We start from the raw sequence: 19,783 nt of genomic DNA on the forward strand, positions 1-19,783 counted from the left end.
TGGACCGCAGCACTAGATAGATATTAGTCAAAAATAAGTAAAATAATAATAATAAAGAAGAATAAGAATAGTTGGAACTGCCAACTACCAATAAGAGTGTAGTGTATCTGTATCTACAAATGTAACCAAGTGAGAGTACACAACTGTAATCCAAATCCTAATGGGTCCATTTGATTTACATTGGTACACTTTAAGAGTTACTTGTGGTCAATAGTCAATTCACCTTTTTTATTTAGTGATTGTCACTGATTGATTAAATACTGTACAACACCAGTAGCAGCAGATATATTGTTATCTTCAGCATATTTTGAGACAATCTGATCATGATGCAATTCACTAAAAGTTGAATCTCTGAAGATCAGTACAACTTTTTATTAAGTTCAAGGCCCCAACCCACATTGGATATGATGTGGCCTATATTTTGGGACCCCAAGAACATTTTTAGATATGCTAGTAGTAGTTGATCTCTAGCATTATCTATAAGTCTGAGAAATGAGAATTCCTTTGCCGTCTATAGCCAGCGACCCCTAGAACAGAAGATTTGTGTTAAAAAAACATGTGAAGTGAGTGGTGCAACTCTGTGTGGTGGTCCCCGGGGGGTCCCCAGAAGTTCCAGACCCACAAGAACGTGGCCAGGGTGCCGGCAAGCCACCCCGCGTCCGAAACGGTTGAGAAATGACAGAGTTACCGTGTGGGGGTCCCCGGTTTGTTTGCACTTGGTTGTGCAAACAAACCAAATGCAATTTTCGTGCACGGACAGACCCATGAGCTAGCCAGCCAGCCAGGGACGGACACAGCCAGCCAGCCAGCCAGCCAGGGACGGACACAGCCAGCCAGCCAGCCAGGGACGGACATAGCCAGCCAGCCAAGGATGGACACAGCCAGCCAGCCAAAGACACACATAGCTGTGTCTCTGGCTGTGGTTGCACCACTCAAAACTCACATTCAAGATGTTTCTAAAAATTTTAAAATTATTTCAGATATATAAACTTTTATATTGGCTATTTTTAAATAGCCACGGTAACACATTTTGCTGGGGACCCTGTGGTGCCCCTCCTCGGACCCCTGGGAGGTCCCCGGGACCACACTTTGAGAACCACCACTGGACTATAGACTTAATGTTGCTACTTGCTAATATAGCAAAACATTTAAAATGACACAGATGATTTCCTGGTTTTAATGTCCAGCAACACCTACAGATCTGGGCAATTAGAAAAATGCTGTTGCTATATTCTTTATTATTTTTGTTGTACGCAGTGGATGCAGGACATAACAAGCAGCACCTGGTGACCAAGAAGAACACTTGTCAAACTGCACCGTGAGACAGAAGAGCTTCACCACCCAAACGTTCCACTGGAGGTGGACAATGTGAGGCAGCAAGACCCACAGGAGGAGAGAGGCCTGACCCAGGGAGACGTCGCCACTGTACGTATGTTCTTACACGTCCAGTTTACACGTCTGTGAGGTCAAGAGCAATGCATACAAAATATTTTTGCAGCTGGTCATGCAGAAAGCTTGTATCCGTGCTGAATATATATATTGTGTGGGTGCAGCTAATCGAACTAAATGTAATGGATTATTGTCATAGGTGAAAAACATTTGAAAAAATAGCATTCAATCAGCCTGACGCACACACGCACGCACGCACGCACGCACGCACACACACACACACACGCACACACACAGAAGTCCACCCATGCATAAAAGACCAAACATTTCTCCCTTAGTGAATCATCTATTCTAGGAAAGAGAAATTAACATGCGTGAATGGGAGTACCCGTCTTCCAAGCTCATAAAGAAACGCCCGGAATACATAGCCTCAAGAAGGGTTTATTTAACAGATATTACAGTAAAAAAGTTACATAACTTTTATTAATTATACATTTCTCTAGAAATGACATCAGAAAAGAAGAATCCGGCTTCTTATGTGTTAACTGCTATTCAATTACAGTAGTAAGTAGTAAACGTAGCAAACGTAGAACTACTCTATTGCAAATGTCCTGTATTAAAAATGTTACCTAGCTAAAATTATTGTACATTTGAAGTGTTCAAATAAAACAAAAGAACCTCAAAACTGTACTGTAAAAAGTACAGAACTTGCGTATATGTACTTAGTTGCTTTCCACCATAGAGCAGAACAGAAGAGAACCGAATCAAATCTTCCGGAGCTCATCAACCTATTAGGACCCTCCCTCCACGAATCCTTCCCAACAACAACGGAGGCTTCTATCATTTAATCCTGTGAAACCAGATTGCTTTTGCAGAATGCATGAATGCTTTTCTAAATGTTCCTCCCACATGGATCTCTAGGCAGGACAACCACAAGATTACAGCTCTCCGCAGAATAACGTGTGGGACACGGAGAACCCGGTGTCACTGCCCTCGTGTCAGTCTGTGTTGTGGGCTGAAATAGACGTGGTTCTTAAACCGCCACGTGAAATGAGAGAGTGAAACCAAACTGTCTGTCGTCAACCGCTTAACCTCCCTGTTCTGGAGTGGGGGGGGATTCTACAAAATAATGTCTTCTAAATCCTGACAGTTTCTGAAAAACCTATGTTGCTATATCAGTGGTTCTCAAACTATTTCATGTCAAGGAGCCCCAAAAAATATATGTAATTGACCCCCATCTCAAAACATGTTGTTTCAGGGACGTCCCAGAAGCAAAGATTTGAGATAAAACTTTCGCTGTGTAAGAATACAATATAAATTCAAAGATTTGCACGCGTCTTCACGTTTAAAACTGAGAATTCTTCTTTATTTTTTGCAGCTGGTCATGCAGAAAGCTTGTATCCGCGCTGAATATATATTGTGGGTGCAGCTAATCGAACTAAATGTAATGGATTATTGTCATAGGTGAAAAACATTTGAAAAAATAGCATTCAATCACTCTCAGTGGTGCAAGGTCTTATATAGTCTGATCAGCTATGTCAGTGACGTCACATACTAACCATAGCAACCATGCTCATTTTTGAGTCGTGTAAACCACTCCTACAACTGGCTTTGTTAGTTTGTCTGTCTGTCTGTTCGTACCAAAAAATGAGCATGGTTGCTATGGTCACCCAGTTCACACGGGTGTGATTTCATTACGTCAGACATTACGTCAGACCACAGCTGATCAGTCTATATAAGACCTTACACCACTCAGTTCACACAGGTGTGATTTTTTTTGGTACGAACAAACACGGGAACACAGGTACACGGGTACAAAGCCAGTTGTTGGAGTGGTTTGCACCACTCAAAAAAATAGCAGATCTACAAGCTTGTAGCGTGGCACTCTACAGCTAAAGTTAAAAATAATGGTTAAAGTGGTTAAATGCTAAGGCGACACAGATGCGTTCCTGACCTAAATGGGTTAAGCAGAAATGAGCCGATCTAGAAGCTCACAGCTTGTGAACTTATATATCTGCTATTTCTGGCGAAGATATTTGGTGTAGTATTTGTTTACTAAGTATAGGGAGTTTAAAGTGTTCAAGAGGGAAGTAGTTGCTGGTAAAGTATTAGCTAATGGCAGTGGTGGAAAAGGTACTCGCATTTTGTACGTATAAGTACCAATACTGCAATATGTGCAATATGCCGTTGAACTGAAATAGTATCATATTTCTGTCCACAGAAGCCTAAACGGCCGTAGCTGATTGGTTCCGCCACACAAACTTTGCTACACAAAACATGGACAAATTATACTTTTTCACTCTTTGTTTGCTCTTTTTTACACTTTATTCTATCCCTTTTGTTTGCTGTTTTTTTGTTATCTATGCTGCTGCATTGTCTGAAGGAAGCCAAACAAACTGCCGGATGCTAACTTGCATATGTTGAGCAATTTTCATAATTGGCATAATGTGACCATACCATTAACAACCTATAGAAGGCAAAATATTCAAAATTTCATCATGCTTTATGTAGCATGTGACGTGTCAAACTAGGGCGTTTTCATGATGCTGAATCCATTCCAAGCATTAGTTTTGCAAAAAATCAATCATTGGGCTAAAAACAGCCATTGACGTCATCACAAATGTGATGCCAGCACAATTGGGCATGGCCGTTTTTTTTTATTATTTTATTTTTAGCGTCGTAATCAAGGCGGGATCCATGTTGCCATAGCGACAAACAACCAGAGAATCGTTTGTTTCATTATTTGATTGAATTATACTTTATTAACAGTTTAAAAAAAAAACATATATATAGTATATAAAACGTCAGTGCATCAAAAAACGTCAATTTCTTGCTGGAAAGATGAACAAAATGCATTTAAATTACGCAAAAAGGTTAAGTGCCAAAACGTTGTTAAAAGTATTAATACATAATTAAAACAATAATAATTACTTCCCAGAAGTATTATCTTTCCCCACTAGGGGGGGAAGATTTATCACCATAAACATCAACTTAAACATCCTAGTTTTATCCTACATTTTATATAGAATAGGCTACTTAGGTCAGTGAGTTTTTTCACACACACACACACACACACACACACACACACACACACACACACACACACACACACACACACACACACACACACACACACACACACACACACACACACACACACACACACACACACACACACACACACACACACACACACACACACACACACACACACACACACACACACACACACACAGACCTGCTAGCTCTTTATGTGTTTCTGGTAATACTTTCGTCCACTCCTTTGTATATGTCCGTGGCAAAAAATATATAATTTTGACAAACGCATCTTGTTTTGTGTGCGTGTTTCAACAGGAGCATGTCTGGTGTGGAAGGGCGCAGTGTCCAGCGCGGCCACGGAGGAGGATCATCCAATTTGCTCTTTACCCTCCAGTCCAGGTGGCCCAGCCTTCATCCAATCAGGATAGAGAGGGGCCTTTATCATGATACGTTATGATTAGCTAGAGGCAGCATGACGTCATCACTGTGAGACGCCAACTCTTGGAAGCGCGACTGCCATAGTATATAGTATAGTAGGCCTATAGTGTATGGATGCCACGTTTCTCAAACGATGGGACAGATATTTGCCCTAACCATAAACGTGAACCTAAATGTCCCCACGGAGCGACTTCCCTGTTGTAGTAATTGTGGTCGATTTCTCCATTGGGTGTGGGGTCGAGTCTGTTGGGCGTGGGGTGGAGTCTGTTGGGCGTGGGGTGGAGTCTGTTGGGCGTGGGGTGGAGTCTGTTGGGCGTGGGGTGGAGTCTGTTGGGCGTGGGGTGGAGTCTGTTGGGCGTGGGGTGGAGTCTGTTGGGTGTGGGGTGAAGTCGGGAGGGCCGGGAGGCAGTCTCTGCGTTCTACCAGGGTGTATTGATTGCCGCAATCGGTGTTTTGCCGCATGCCGTTATCTCTTTGGCAGGTGAGTTGCACAACTTTAATGCATAATTAGCTTTGAGAATTTTCTGATTCCCAGTAGCCTATAACATCTCTACATGTCTAATTGTGTGTGTGTGTGTGTGTGTGTGTGTGTGTGTGTGACCTCTTTAATATCAGGAGGCTACAGGCAAAGACCAAACTGTCCACAGAGCAGGTCCTTGAGTTGCAGTATGCAGATGACTGTGCTCTTGTGGCACACTCTCCACAGGACCTCCAGTCCATCCTTGCTGTGGTTGTCAAGGCCTACAGCAGGATGGGGCTGTCTGTCAACACCACCAAGACAGAAGTGGTCTGCCAATGGAGTTCCAGTACCCCACACACCCTGCCTGCCTTCACCATTGACCACAAGCCACTGACAATAACTCCATCATTTAAATACCTGGGCAGTATCCTCTCTGAAGACTGCAGCATTGACAGTGAAATCCAAAACCGGATCAAGCAGGCATCAGCTGCCTTTGGGAGACTACGGCGACGAGTCTTCCAGAACACCAACCTTCATCTGCACACCAAGGTTTCTGTCTACCAGGCTGTCTGTATCACCACCCTCCTCTACAGCTGTGAAGCATGGACCACATATAGCCGTCACATCAAGGCCCTGGAGCGTTTCCATGTTGGATGCCTGCAGCTCATCCTTGGCAAAAGGGCCGGCGCTATGGACATGGGGTTGGACCAAATGGCTGGCGCTGTGGACATGGGGTTGGACCAAATGGCTGGCGCTGTGGACATGGGGTTGGACCAAATGGCTGGCGCTATGGACATGGGGTTGGACCAAATGGCTGGCGCTGTGGACATGGGGTTGGACCAAATGGCTGGCATTTGGCAGCCATTTGTATTATTTTTTGTATTATTTGTTTTGCTACTTTTGTTGTCATTTTTGTTTGATTGTACATCGTTTGTGATGGAGGTGAACTGGTTTGTACAAATTTGTATTTGTGTGCGTCGACGGGCATGCCTTCATAAGCAGAAGAGCGCCGAATAACAACGTCGACCACGGCTGGCTTGATGTGTGAGTAATACATTTTCAGTAGAGATATTTTTGACTAGTTTAATTTAGTTACAGTACAACTAAGTACAACCTGTGTGTGTGTGTGTGTGCGATTAAGGTTACCACTATAAGATGGAGATGGTCCGTGGTCGGCATTCAAGCAACTGTCAACACCGGTAAGCTGCAGGTTTTTTTTCCTCTCGAGGTGCATGTACATTTTATATAGAATAGGCTACTTTAGGTCAGTGAGTTTTTTCACATATACACACACACACACAGACCTGCTAGCTCTTTATGCATTTCTGGTAATACTTTCGTCCACTCCTTTGTATATGTCCGTGGAAATAAAATATATATAATTTTGACAAATGTATCTCGTTTTGTGTGCGTGTTTCAACAGGAGCATGTCTGGTCACTCTGATGTGGAAGGGCGCAGCGCGGATCAAGAACAACACAACCACACACACTACACAACAGACATCCACTAGGCTTTTTAGCTGTACCTGTCTCATCGTTTTTCCTCTCGTCGTTTTTCCTTAAAGGGAGGAAACCCCTTTAAAAGTTGAGTTCACACTTCTGCACAATGTTCACGTAATTGATGACACTGTTTTTATCCCCTGGATTGTTAACGTGAATATAGCTTTTAAGAATTCCGAACAATGTTACAAAAGGTCTGCCGAGGTGCGGAGGGCGCGGGAGCTGATGGATTGGGCCATGCTAACTCCAACCCCTCCAAGCCCAGTGTCCCTACCAACCGTATGTGCTGCAGAGAGCAGCACGCGAAGGCGCAGACGGCCCAGAACCAGGCCAGTCCCTGAGAGAGCGGGGAAAAGACCCACTGTTGGTGGGTCTGCGCACTCTACGGCAGGTAAATAGATACATACAATAAAGTAATTGTATCTGTCACTGATGCATGTATACTAATCTCAACCCTTTGTGTTTCAGGTACGACCACAAGGCGGCGTGTCAGGCCTAGAACCAGGCCTGTCTTAACCTCCGAGTGCTCTGGGGCTCCCAAGAGGCCCCGGGGGCGACCTCGCAAAGTTCCCAAACCCTGACCTCAAAGTCCAGGTGGAGAAACACAATGTCAAATAAAATGTTGAACCCCTGAAACTATGCGTCTGAATTGTGGTTATTAAGCGGCGTCTGATCTGTCCGCTACATGAGCCTCATGTGAGGGAGAACTGTTATAAATAAGCGGTGCTTATCCGCGGCGAGCTTGTAGATCTGCTCTTTTCGGTCAGGAAAAGCTGTGAGTGTCTGTGCCATGAGGCTGCGTTCTGGAGCAGAGAGCTGAATGGAGCCCTTGGGTGGTACCAGGGGAAAGGGGCCGACCAGTAGGTCCCTGGGCAGTACCAGTGGAGTGCGTCGCTTAAAAGACTAAGTATGGATGTGTCACAGGGGCGGGCGGTTCTTTTGGCCGCAGGACCCCATCTCTTAAGGCCCAGGAGGGGTGGGTACTCAGGGACCCATGGGGCCCGCCCTCGGCCGGGCAGAGGCCCCCCAGGGTGATGCCCCTGGTCTGTGCCTGGGGCGTGGAGGTGTGGTTCCAGGCAGGGGACCCAGGGAGAGGCCCCTGGTCCATACCTGGGGCCTCGGTTCCAGAGGACAAGTTTCCCCCAAAAAGCACAGATCTACGAGGGCAGATCTGGGGGGGGTGCGGTACCTGTGGCCACAATTCCCCGTGCAGGGGAAGGCATGCCGGCCTCAAGCCTCCTGGTGGCCACGAGGAGAGCATCCTACTTTTGGGCAGATGCGCGGTGGCCGCTCTCCAACGAGCGGCTGGGGATAACTCCACCACCTCTCCCCCTCTCCTGGAAGTAATCGACAATATATAAAGTTAAAACACCAACTTTGATGACGCTGTATTGCTTTGTTTTAAAAGCATGAGGTTTTCTTAATTTCCTGAAAAATTTATATTTTTGGAGTTATGAGGTTTCCTCCCGACAGCAGAGATTTTATTATATATAACTCATGGAAGCAATATTTCGTAGTTAGCCGACAAGAAATGTACTAAAATAAATACTGTTTGTGCATTCTGTGTCTTTGAAAACACTAGAATACCGATATGCATACACATTACACACTCTTAGTTAGGGTTTCTTGAGAGGGTTCCAAATGCAACCTATCAGGTCACCGAGGGTCTCTGCGTCTGCGCCCCACTTATTGAACCACTAATAAATAAATAGCCGGGGAGCCACAGGCCCAAAAGCTCAAGGAATAGAGATTAACCTGTGATGTCATGACAGACTTTTTATTTGCGTTTCATCTATTCACTTCTCTGCCGGAAACATTGCGAAAAAAAAGGTTATGGCCATTTCTGTATAGCACACCATAGACAACCAATATAAGGCAAAATAAAGTAGCAAGCGACATGTCAAACTAGGGGGTTTTCATAATTCTGAATCATATATGCTCCATTAGAGATATGGACTCAGGACATCATATTGTTTCAAACAAAGGACTGTTTTTCATCCATATTCTTCTGGAACAGATGCTGGAGTTGCTACTCACACGAAGGGACAATTAGTCAAGTAACATTTCCTGAACAAGCCAAACGTTACCATCTGCTAGCTTTATCCAAACTGATTTTACTTTTTCACAAGATCAGGTGTTTAAATATTTATAATGTATAGACACCGTGTTCCTTTTTAGGCCAATGAGCAAAACTAATGCTTGGAATGGATTCAGAATCATGAAAACCCCCTAGTTTGACATGAAATTTGGAAAATGTTGCCTTATATTTATGTCTATGGTGTTGTATACAAAAATGGCCATAACGTCATTTCGCGATGTTTCCGGCAGAGCAGACCTCTTATTCTGTGGACATTAATGACCAAAACACAAATAATAAGTATGTCATGACATCACAGGTCCTCTCAAATTTTGGGTGACTGGCTCCCCGGCTACAGAGGATTATTGTGAAATTACTGTTGTCCAATAACTGCTATATCCTATGTAACTAATTAGCCAATTAGTTTGAAAAACAATCGGAAACAAAAATGTGTATTGCTAAAGGTTTGTTTTAAATACATTTTACTTTTGACAAGAAATGTACTAATGTGACACTGCCACATAAAATGTGAAATGTGAAACAATGTATTTCCTGGCCTGGTATGAGTATGAAAGAAAATTAAACATACTGGGGGAATAACAGGGGAATATGTTTGTTAAACCAAGGTTGAATATTTAACACTGAAATGTAGTGTACGGATATACAATATAATGTGTTGTGTGTAATTGAACCATGGTCATCAATTTTCTGTTATGACAAGGTTTGATCACAAGGGGAGCTGTGGGGAAATGTGTGTGAGAAATATTGCCAGGAAACTATAAAAGACCAGGAAGTGAGGCGCCGAGCCTGGGTTCCATTTTGGGCAGTAAGGAGAGAGTTTGGTGTTGCTAGTTTCTTTGCCAAACACACTCTTTTAAAGGCCAATACTATGCCAATTCAGAGGTAAAACGCAAAAAATGCCGGTCTGACCGAAGAACTTTACCAAGGGAAGGAAATAAAGTTTGGTAGGCCAGCTTCTGAGTCTTGGAGCTCTGTCAAACAAACAGAGCTGGTGAACAAAGGACCCAGCGGACCACGCCCGACTTAAAGGTTGGGTGAGCAGCATATACTTTTTCATTTTTCCGGTAAGCAAGGCATTGCCTTTTTGTTTCGTACGTTTTTTGGACTGTCTAAATTGAACAGAAGAGGATCTACAGCGGTGGGATTACTCTGGATACTCTGATTACTTTTTCGGGATTACTTTTGGAACACTGACTTTGGGGCACCTTTAAAGGGACATTGCAGGGGATAATTTGAAGGGACTGGAACATTTAATTTACATTTTGAAGGGATTGATTGCCCAGTTTGTATGATTTTGTTTTGATCTATCGGTAAACATTATAAAGACCAGCCATTTCACCTAAAAGGAAATAGTTTTGCGTTTTCCTTGTGCTCTATACTACTGTTCATTTCCAGTATCTAGATTTACTGTCGCAGGTACAGGACCTTTATTTCTTTATTTTATTTTATATAACTCAGACTTATACGCCAATAGGCCTGATTGTTATACTAAAATAACTACTGTTTGTGCATTCTGACATGTGTCTTTGAAAACACTAGAATACCGATATGCATACACACTCCTAGTTAGGGTTTCTTGAGAGGGTTCCAAATGCAACCTATCAGGTCTCCGAGGGTCTCTGCGCCCCACTTATTGAACCACTAATAAATACGCCGTCCAAAAGCACCGCAGCGCACTCAGTGGAGACCAGGCCTTACTAGTTATTTTGCAGATTTTGATTAATTCAAAACATACATTAACTAATAAATTATTATGAATTATGGGCCCGGACATGTCACTCCCCATCTCTCCTCCATTTCCTGTCAGTCTACCATCTCTATCAAACAAGGCAGAAAGTCCCAAATATATAATAAAATCACACCCGTGTGAACTGAGTGGTGCAAGGTCTTATATAGCCTGATCAGCCATGTCACCCGTGTGAACTGAGTGGTGCAAGGTCTTATATAGCCTGATCAGCTATGTCAGTGACGTCACACACTAACCATAGTAACCATGCTCACCTTTGCACGGACACGTACACAAACATAGATACAGACAAAGCTGGTTGTTGGAGTGGTTTGCACCACTCAAAAATAAAAAAGACCCATTACTGTTCTACTTTTGCATTGCGTTTGTTTTGATGCCAACACTCTAGGACCTTTACACGTGATGTGGCCTGTAATTACCACCGTAACCGTTAAAAACCACTACATATTTCAAATACAAGTAATAGTAGTATATAAGTTAAGTGTGCCTGTAATATGTATGCTCAGCCTCACAGGTGAGAGAACCTGTAATATGCATATACATCCACTAGGTGGGGACAGCAGCGCTATATACATCCTGCAAGTGAAAAGATGCTGGGAGTCCAGGGAGGCTGGGCTGGGAGCCTGATTAATATATGATATGATGGATCACTCTTTCCCTAATCAGAGTTCCCCAAAGTTCTCGCATAAAAATGCTAAGCCGGTTAGTAAATACCTTTGTTTCCTACATTTTTGAAGGAAAAAAAATCAAAACTATATATTTCATGGATAAAAAAAAAAAAAGTATTCCCCCCATATACAAATGTAGTGTAGGTGGTTGTACTGTTAAGTAACGCATGAAAAACTGATAATATCGTGTACAGTGTATCGTGGGACTGCTTGAAAAAAAGAGTGATATTATATTTTTCCATATCGCCCACCAAAAACAAAAACACACTTTGTGATTTGTACTTTTGAATACTTAAGTATTCTTGTAGTCGAGTAATATTTGTCCGCGTATACTTTTGACGCCAAGTATTGGGGTTGAGTACTTTTGTCCACCACTGACCAGCAGAAGCAGAAGTGTCCGTCGTCCACATGTTCGTCCAGCAGGAGAGTCAAGAGCAGCAGAGGCCACAGGGATGAGAGGAGACACTTCCTGATGTATACAAAATAAAAAAGACATACATGGATTAAAGCCAAATAAGATCTCAAGTGAAAAATGTTGCTAAGTCCTAATATGCAATTTGTGAAACAGCGTGAAATTAGTCACCACACACACACACACACACACACAAGCGCTGTGTATCCTACACACTTAAGTGCACCGCTGGAAGAAACCGCAGTCACTCAATGTTAATAGTATTTGTAGTAGATAACCGTAGCACAATCTTTTTTATATACGATTCAAATTTTATTGCTTTTTCAGTTTAGTCAAAGGAATAACTGCATAGAATGTACATAAAATAATCATACCGTAGCACAATTTTAAATTTGCACCCGATGGCCAGTAAAATGTCTGTGTGTTAGACTAGAGTTTGACTGGATTGCTGAATTCCTACAATGACCAAATTCTTTTTTAGTGTACAGCCCCTCCTTGTGGAAAGGCCCGGGGGAGGCTGCGTAGAGGTGTGACTTGTAGTTTAGGAAGGAAGTGAAGACCATATTTTCATGACAAAGTTTGGTCATGAACATGGCATCATTGACCAACTAAAAACACATAAAATTAAAAACCCCAGGAAAGTGTTTCTTGTGTCCTAAACGTCTAGCTGCGACGTGTTTGTAGATTGGTGCAGGACACCAAGACTTCCATGGAATACAAATGACTGAAATCAGTCGTGGCAACTGAGAACTTGAATCCATCATGTATACATGATTAATATTTAAACAGTTAGTTATGTTGGGTTGGATGAAGAACATCTGCCAAATGTGTGATCAATGAAATAGAGAAGGAGTATCATTTTGTGTTGAATGGTCCTTTTTATTGGAGGGTCAGAGAAACTTGATTTAATATTAACTATGCCGATATGTTTGATATCAATGTTGTTATGTCGGTATTTGTGTTGTATATGTGTTTGAATATTGTAACTATGAAAAAGGTGTGATATAATCCCATGTAGATGGGCCACGAGGTGGCATAATTTGACACTTAAAATAATGAAAGAAATAACCTAGTTTCAAGTTTGTTCTTGTTTGTTAGCCTTTTAACTTCCATTAAAAAGGCTATTAAAGAGTTTCTCACAGGAAGAGAAGAGACGGCTGCAGCCAGACACAGGAGAAACGAACAGCGGTCACAGATTCAGAGGTGAGGAGCAGAGGAACTACTACAGGAGGCGCTGGATGACACTGCTTACATGCGTAGAAAAGGGACAATATATAGACATGATTAAGCCTCTCATGAAAACATACTAGCCTGGTATTGTCAGAGTGATCACCCTGGCAATGCCTGCCTAGAAAGATGCTAGTTTCAAGTTTGTAAATAAACTTTAGGCTAAAGTCCAAACCACACCAATGCAACTAGTCGCAACAAAACCGTTGCATGCACCCCACTTGCAATCATTATACCCAATGGCAGTTGCAAGGAATTGGTTTGGACGGTCCTAAAAACGGTTCTGTTGCAAGGAGTTTTGACTAGTTGCATTGGCGTGTACAGGACGATATGGTTGCCGATACATTGAAGGGTTTCTCACAGGAGATGGTTGCAGATACATTGAAGAGCTTCTCAGGAGGAGACGGTTGGAGACCAACAGCTGAGAGAGTCTGGATAACGGTGTCCGTTGCCATGGCGCTTCAGAAGTACTGAGAGAATAAGAGCACAGTTTACAGAGTTTAGATTTAGATTATAAACACAATAATCCATAATTATTAGGTGTTACAGCAATGAACACTAGCTTTATGTTTGTACACATCACTTTTCGTCCAAGTTTACCTTTACATACAGAATACAAATGACACTTTTTGCTGGCGTACGTGGTGCCAGTTTCCTGCCTCAGAGGGCCAGCTATAAGCTCTGATGCAACACTCCAGGTCCCATATAGCACTGTGATTCTTTCATCTGCAAGACACATAGAAAAGAGGGGTGAAAAAATAAATCCTGGGAATTGCACTTGTGTCCCATGTATACATAGAAATGCTGTCTATACTGTACTGCTTTTTCCAAATAAGGTATATTAAAAAAAAGAAAAGTACCAATTAACACCAAACCTGCTAAAGTTTAGAACTCCCTTTAACTTTCAGTTAAAGGGATCAATGTGGGATAGCTAGTATGCATAGAGTACAGACAGCATTTTGTAAATTCTAACATTTCAAGCTCAGGAGTAGTAGTAGCTTAGACCTATGCCAAAATAGTTTCTATTACAGTTTGGGTACATAAAGAATATAGATAGCTTATCAACTGGTGAATTGATTGATTGATTGATTGAAGAATTTATTAACAGTTTGCAGAATTACAGTACATTTCAAGCACAAACTCAATACAAAGGCTGTTAACTGTGAGTGGACGACCCAATTAAGCATTACACTTGTTTCCAACAGGGTCCACCATGTTCAAATCATCAAAACATTTAGAGACGTACAAATAGACACTTCTATAGACAGAACAGGAATTCATCAAAAAGGAGGTAAAAAGGGAAAAGAAATATATACAGTGAGGGGAAAAAATATTGATTGAAGTTCTCCCTGGGGAGATATCTACGCAGTGATACTAGTCTGGCCATATGCCAGGCTATGAGAATGCTACAGTAACATTATGATGATAATACATTTAGGGTGTATTCCTCTTTTAGCTTCATTCTGACTAATTGAACCCCTGCCTTGAATTGTAGATACGAAGAGATACATTTCAGTTCTCTCTTTCTACTGTCCTGATCTAATAATGCACGCATTTTTTCAGTCGGGCGTCTTTCCCTCTCTGATCGCCTGACTGTTGCAGATTGAGGTGGCTGCTCTACTTCTGCGCTTTTCATAACAGGCTGAACAAGGTCTAAGCGCTCTTTAATTGATTCTCGTACCGACTCTTCATCTTCAGTTTCCAGCTTTTTTCCTAGAATTGCCTGTTCTTCCTTTAGTGCAGCAATTATTTGCTCTGGTGCAACAACCACACCCTCATCCATAATTGTCCCTTTAAGTTAGAGTGGCTTTGCTTTAGAAAAGGTAATATTACACAAACCAGGATATGTGTATAACAAGCAACTGCTAGTTTTAAAGCACAAAGTTATTTTTAAATCAACAAAGCCTAAATGAAATCCTTTGTTTGTTTTTTAAACACCTGAATGAAATTAAAGTGTTTTTAAATCACCAGCAGAAATAAATGATAGTATTTTTAAATCACCACCTGAATTAGATCAAAGTGTATTGTTTTTTGTATATCATCACAACCTAAAGCAATCACCTCCTTAATGGATTTAAATAATATCACCTCTTAGGGAATACACTCTTAAATGAAATGTCTTCTTATGAAAAACCTCTTAATAGAAATACTCTTGTAGAAACTCTTGTCCAGTTTTACAAATAAATACACAGAATAGGCAAATATGTCTCTTTGAAAATAATAAATGAGCAGAATGTCTCAAACTCAAACCTATATATATTATTTCTCAGAAAAGATAAATGTTCCACCTTCCAAGACAATTCAACTTGTCTTAGTAGGCCTATAAATTAGATATTTTTCTTCACCCACACAATATACGGTCTGACCTGTCACCTGACTCTTGCGCAATGAACGTTCTCCTGTAGAAACTTGGAAGACCGAAAAAGGAACGATGCCGCCTTCTTGTGGCCGTCTCGACAACTGCAGCGTCACCTTTCTGCTCCGCAGGTCCACACGTTTCTGTATTTTTAGGTTTAGTTCATGTGCGCCACGTTGCCCCAGATGCGTGCTGGCTGGAGCTTGTAGACGGGCAGGGTGGTTTGATGAATGTTGCACTGCGAGATGAGTCCTGGAAACCCCCTGGGCCCTCTCGTGGCTATGGAACGCTTTGTCCCGAAGCTCACCGCCGTTGCGAGGAGGTGGAATGGCCGACGTATGCTGTGCGTCTGGAACTGGTCTTCCTCCTCGGCGGTGGTGGCCACGTTTTTCACTATAACCGCTCCTAAAGCTCTTCAACCAGCAGACTGACAAGTGACAACGCTCCAACTGAACTGATATCTCAAGGGTATTTATTTTCCCCAAGACAACGTGAAAAACTGCAAAGAACAACAAACAATATCCTTTTAAACACAATGAATTATACATGCATATGAATTATGAATGTCCTCTTTGACAGTCGAGCTGTCTCTTTTAAGTGTCCATAATCATGAAATCGTCCACATTATAAACAAACACAATGAAATGTCCATTACATTCACATGTTCAAACAAACGATGAAAAGACAATACTGTTTACAAACAAAACAACAACATGTAACATACCGTGTGCGCCTTCTGCCAATTATTTTAGGAGAGTTAGTTAATTTTAATCTTTATTTATTTATTTTAAGGACACTCTTGTTTAACAAGAGCTCCTTACACCACTGCAACTCTGTTTGTTCTGACTGGGCTTAGCTCACACAGGTGCAATCAATGCTGCTTCACTCTAATCACAGGGCACTTCTTCTTCTTCTTCTTTGGGGGTTTTATGGCGGGTTGCTACCTAGTTAAGGTGTATACCGCCACCTACTGTACCGGAGTGTAGTCCAACTTACTCCTTATTTGTTACAGTCTACTGGTGTTGAGTATTGTGGGGTATTAAGCCCTATATCCTGTGATAGATTCCAATCTCCAGCAAGAAGTTAATCACTGCTTTCTGTGTCATACAGACTCCATTTCCTGATGTTCCCAGGATACCTGGTATGTTCCATTGTCTCTTTGCCTCAGCCATCCTCCGTTTCAGGATTGTCCTTTCCTCCCCATATTTCCTGCAATACATCATCACATGTTCCACATTCTCTATGTCGTCGCACTCTGGACATCGGTCTGTGGGGCTTTTCCCTACCATAAACAGGGTCTTGTTTAGGCCAGTGTGGTCAAATCTAAGTCTGGTCAGGACTGTTTCCTCTCTTCGGAATCCTTTCCTTACTCCTTTTGCATCGGTGCCTTTCTGAATGTTATAGTACGTTCTTCCTCTACTGTTATTGTCCCATCTCTTCTGCCATTTCTTCTGTAGCTCTTTTTTCAGTATGGCCTTAGCTTCCCCTTTGCCAAAAGGCACCTCAATCATTTCTACCATTTCGAGTGCTGTTTTGGCAATTTTATCTGCCTCTTGCCCACATGTGCAGGTATCCAGCAATAGCTGACTTTTATACCCATCCTGGACAGCCGGAATAAACATTGGTGGACTTCCATGACCAGATCTTCTCTTGTTGATTTCTGGCTCTGCAGGCTTAACAGGGCCGATACTGAGTCTACGCATAACACCACTCTATCTGGTCTGACTTCTTCCACCCACTGAAGCCCAATTATTATTGCCATCAGTTCTGATGTGAAAACTGACAGTTTGTCCGGGATTCTTCTACCTATCTTAACCTGCATTTCTGGTATATAAACACCTGTGCCAACTCTATCTTTTTCGTCCTTAGACCCATCTGTGTATATTTGTAAGTAGCTGTAATATTTGTTTTCTACATACTTGCTTGACTTTTGTCCTTTTTCATTGTTGTCCCATTCTTTCTTTAACTCTAGTATATTCAAGTCTATGTCTGGTTTTGGAAACAGCCACGGGGGGGTGCTAATTTTCGGTGTGGGTGAATTAAACTTTAAACTTCCTATGTTATATTCAATTGCTTTATCGTTTGCGATCCAACCGAATCCTCTACCTGTGTATTTACTGTATTCCCAGCAATTCTGTACCACATCCTTGGTGGGGTTTTCTTCGCCACAGCCCCGTAGCCGGCTCCAATATGTGAGCATCAGTTTCTCACGCCTTAGGTCAGTATAGGGCTTCCCCTACTTCGACCTGCAGTGCATTTATCGGCGTTGTTCGCATTGCGCCCGTGCAAATTCTAAGTGCTTTATTTTGTACCTTGTCTATTCTATTTAAGTGGGTCACGGCTGCTGCTCCATACACAAAGCACCCATAATCTATCTTCGATCTCATCAGGGCTCTGTATATATACATTAGGGCTTGCTTGTCAGCGCCCCACTCTTTCCCCACTACTGCTCTCATTAAGTTATTCACTTTCTTACATTTGCTTTCTACTTTCTCTACATGCGTTTTCCATGTCCCCCTCTCATCCAGCCATATTCCCAAGTATTTAAAGCAGTCTACCTTTTCCATACTTTGGCCATACAGCGTAAGGTTCTGAGTCCCCACCCCTTTCTTTTTAGTGAATAGCATATAACACGACTTGCTTACAGACAACTTAAACCCCCAGTTATATGACCACTCTTCTACTTCCTTGATTGCTTCCTTCATTTGCCCCATTACATGCTTAGCATTTTGTCCCCTTAGCCAGATGGCCCCGTCATCTGCGTAAAGCGCTGACCCGATCCTTCTATCAAGGTTCATAAAAATGTCATTAATCATTACATTAAAAAGTACTGGGCTGATCACGCTACCTTGCGGAATTCCATTATCAATCTTAAATTCTTCCGACATTTCTGATCCGACTTTAACCCTGAATCTTCGGTCAGTCAGGAAATCTAGTACCCAATTGTAGAACAACCCTTTAACTACCATTTTGTTCAGCTTAATTAATAGCCCTTCCCTCCACATTGAATCATAGGCCTTTTCAATATCGTAATAAACAATTACCATTATCTCTTTCATTTTAAAGGTTTTTTCTATTTCACTACTTACTTTGACTACAGCATCCATAGTTGACCGACCTTTCCTAAACCCGCTTTGGTATGGTGCCAGCAGATCTTTCTGCTCTAAAAAGTAGTTGAGTCTTCTAACTAAGATCTTTTCCATCCACTTGCATAAATGTGACGTTAGGGCTATTGGTCTATAATTACCGGCATTATTAGGATCTTTACCAGGTTTGTTAAATGGTAGTATTACTGCGCTCTTCCAGTTCTTTGGCATTTTCCCTTCTTCCCATATTCTGTTAAATAACCTTGCTACAAGTTCTAGCACTTCATCGTAGTACAGCGGCTTATACCCCAATACAAGAGGTATTGTGCACTTTTTCAAAAAAGCATGAAACTTCTACCATAGTTAGATGATATCATGAGGTGTATTTTCAGATGTGGAGTCAAGTCAGATTTGACCCCTGAGGCCCGGTAGAGCATAATATGTGACCAATACCCATAACATCCTATATAAGGCAAAAAAGTCCAAATTTCATCATTCTTTAAGTAGCATGTGACATATGAAACTAGGGTGATTTCATGATTCTGAATCCATTCCAAGCATTAGTTTTGCACAAAAAACACTCCTTGGGGGGAAAACGGCCTCACAAACGTGATGAGGTCAGCACATTTGGTCAAGTGGATATGGCCTAATTTAGCCCAAGGAGTGTTTTTTGTGCAAAACTAATGCTTGGAATGGATTCAGAATCATGAAAACCCCCTAGTTTCATATGTCACATGCTACTTAGCATAAAGTTAAGCATTTTTCAATATTTTCGGCAGCCATTTAGAATTTGACCTCTCCCGTGCCTCAGAGGTCAAATCAGACTTGACTCCACATCTGAAAATACACCTCATGGTATCATCTAACTATGGTAAAAGTTTCATGCTTTTTTGAAAAAGTGCAAAATTTTTTGGTAATCCGCTGTACTATCGGGGAGGTTTTGGAACATAGTATAACTAAGTTGATCTTCTCCTGTAGCAGACTGCTTAACTCCATGTAACGCCAATTGTAATTCATACTGGGTGATTTCAGCATCTAATGTATTTTCCTCTCTAGGTTTCAGCTGGTATACTTCTATATTTTCCTTTATAACCAATTCTTTCCTTTGTCTGTGAGTTTCGTCAAGGTGGTTGCCACTGTGGACTCTTGCAAAATTCTTTCCTAGTATATTTGCCTTTTCCTTATCTGTTATAGCCATACCTCCGTCCTCTATTAGCACTGGGATTTTGCCACTCGCAGTTTTGCCACTCATCTTTTTTAGCATTGCCCATACATCTCCTATTTCAACCTCTCTTCCTATTGTTGAGCAGAAATCTCTCCACGCTTTACGTTTACTGCTCTTGATTACTCTGCGGGCTAAAGC

At 41.9% G+C, this 19,783-nt stretch overlaps 2 protein-coding genes across 3 annotated transcripts in view; both read right to left on the bottom strand.

The window, feature by feature from the left end:
• Nucleotides 1–19,783, bottom strand: part of LOC306939097 (mitotic-spindle organizing protein 2-like) — a 109,086-nt gene that overhangs the window by 21,667 nt on the left and 67,636 nt on the right. The gene's annotated exons all lie outside the window — the stretch shown is intronic.
• Nucleotides 6,568–19,783, bottom strand: part of LOC306939096 (uncharacterized protein) — a 43,133-nt gene continuing 29,917 nt past the window's right edge. The window contains exons 1-7 of one of the 2 annotated variants that reach the window (XM_079523586.1): nt 16,059–16,191; nt 15,352–15,833; nt 13,579–13,704; nt 13,340–13,448; nt 12,892–12,998; nt 11,719–11,808; nt 6,568–8,163 (exon numbers count right to left, since the gene is read on the bottom strand). In XM_079523586.1, coding sequence (XP_079379712.1) covers nt 7,722–8,163; nt 11,719–11,808; nt 12,892–12,998; nt 13,340–13,360 — 660 coding nt within the window. In that variant the 5' untranslated portion in view covers nt 13,361–13,448; nt 13,579–13,704; nt 15,352–15,833; nt 16,059–16,191 and the 3' untranslated portion in view covers nt 6,568–7,721. Of the gene's footprint in view, nt 8,164–11,718; nt 11,809–12,891; nt 12,999–13,339; nt 13,449–13,578; nt 13,705–15,351; nt 15,834–16,058; nt 16,192–19,783 lie in introns of those variants that run through there. The other variant, XM_079523587.1, reaches the window with a different exon arrangement.

Source organism: Electrona antarctica, assembly GCF_951216825.1.
Source record: "Electrona antarctica genome assembly, chromosome: 16".
Taxonomy (NCBI): Eukaryota; Metazoa; Chordata; class Actinopteri; order Myctophiformes; family Myctophidae; genus Electrona; species Electrona antarctica.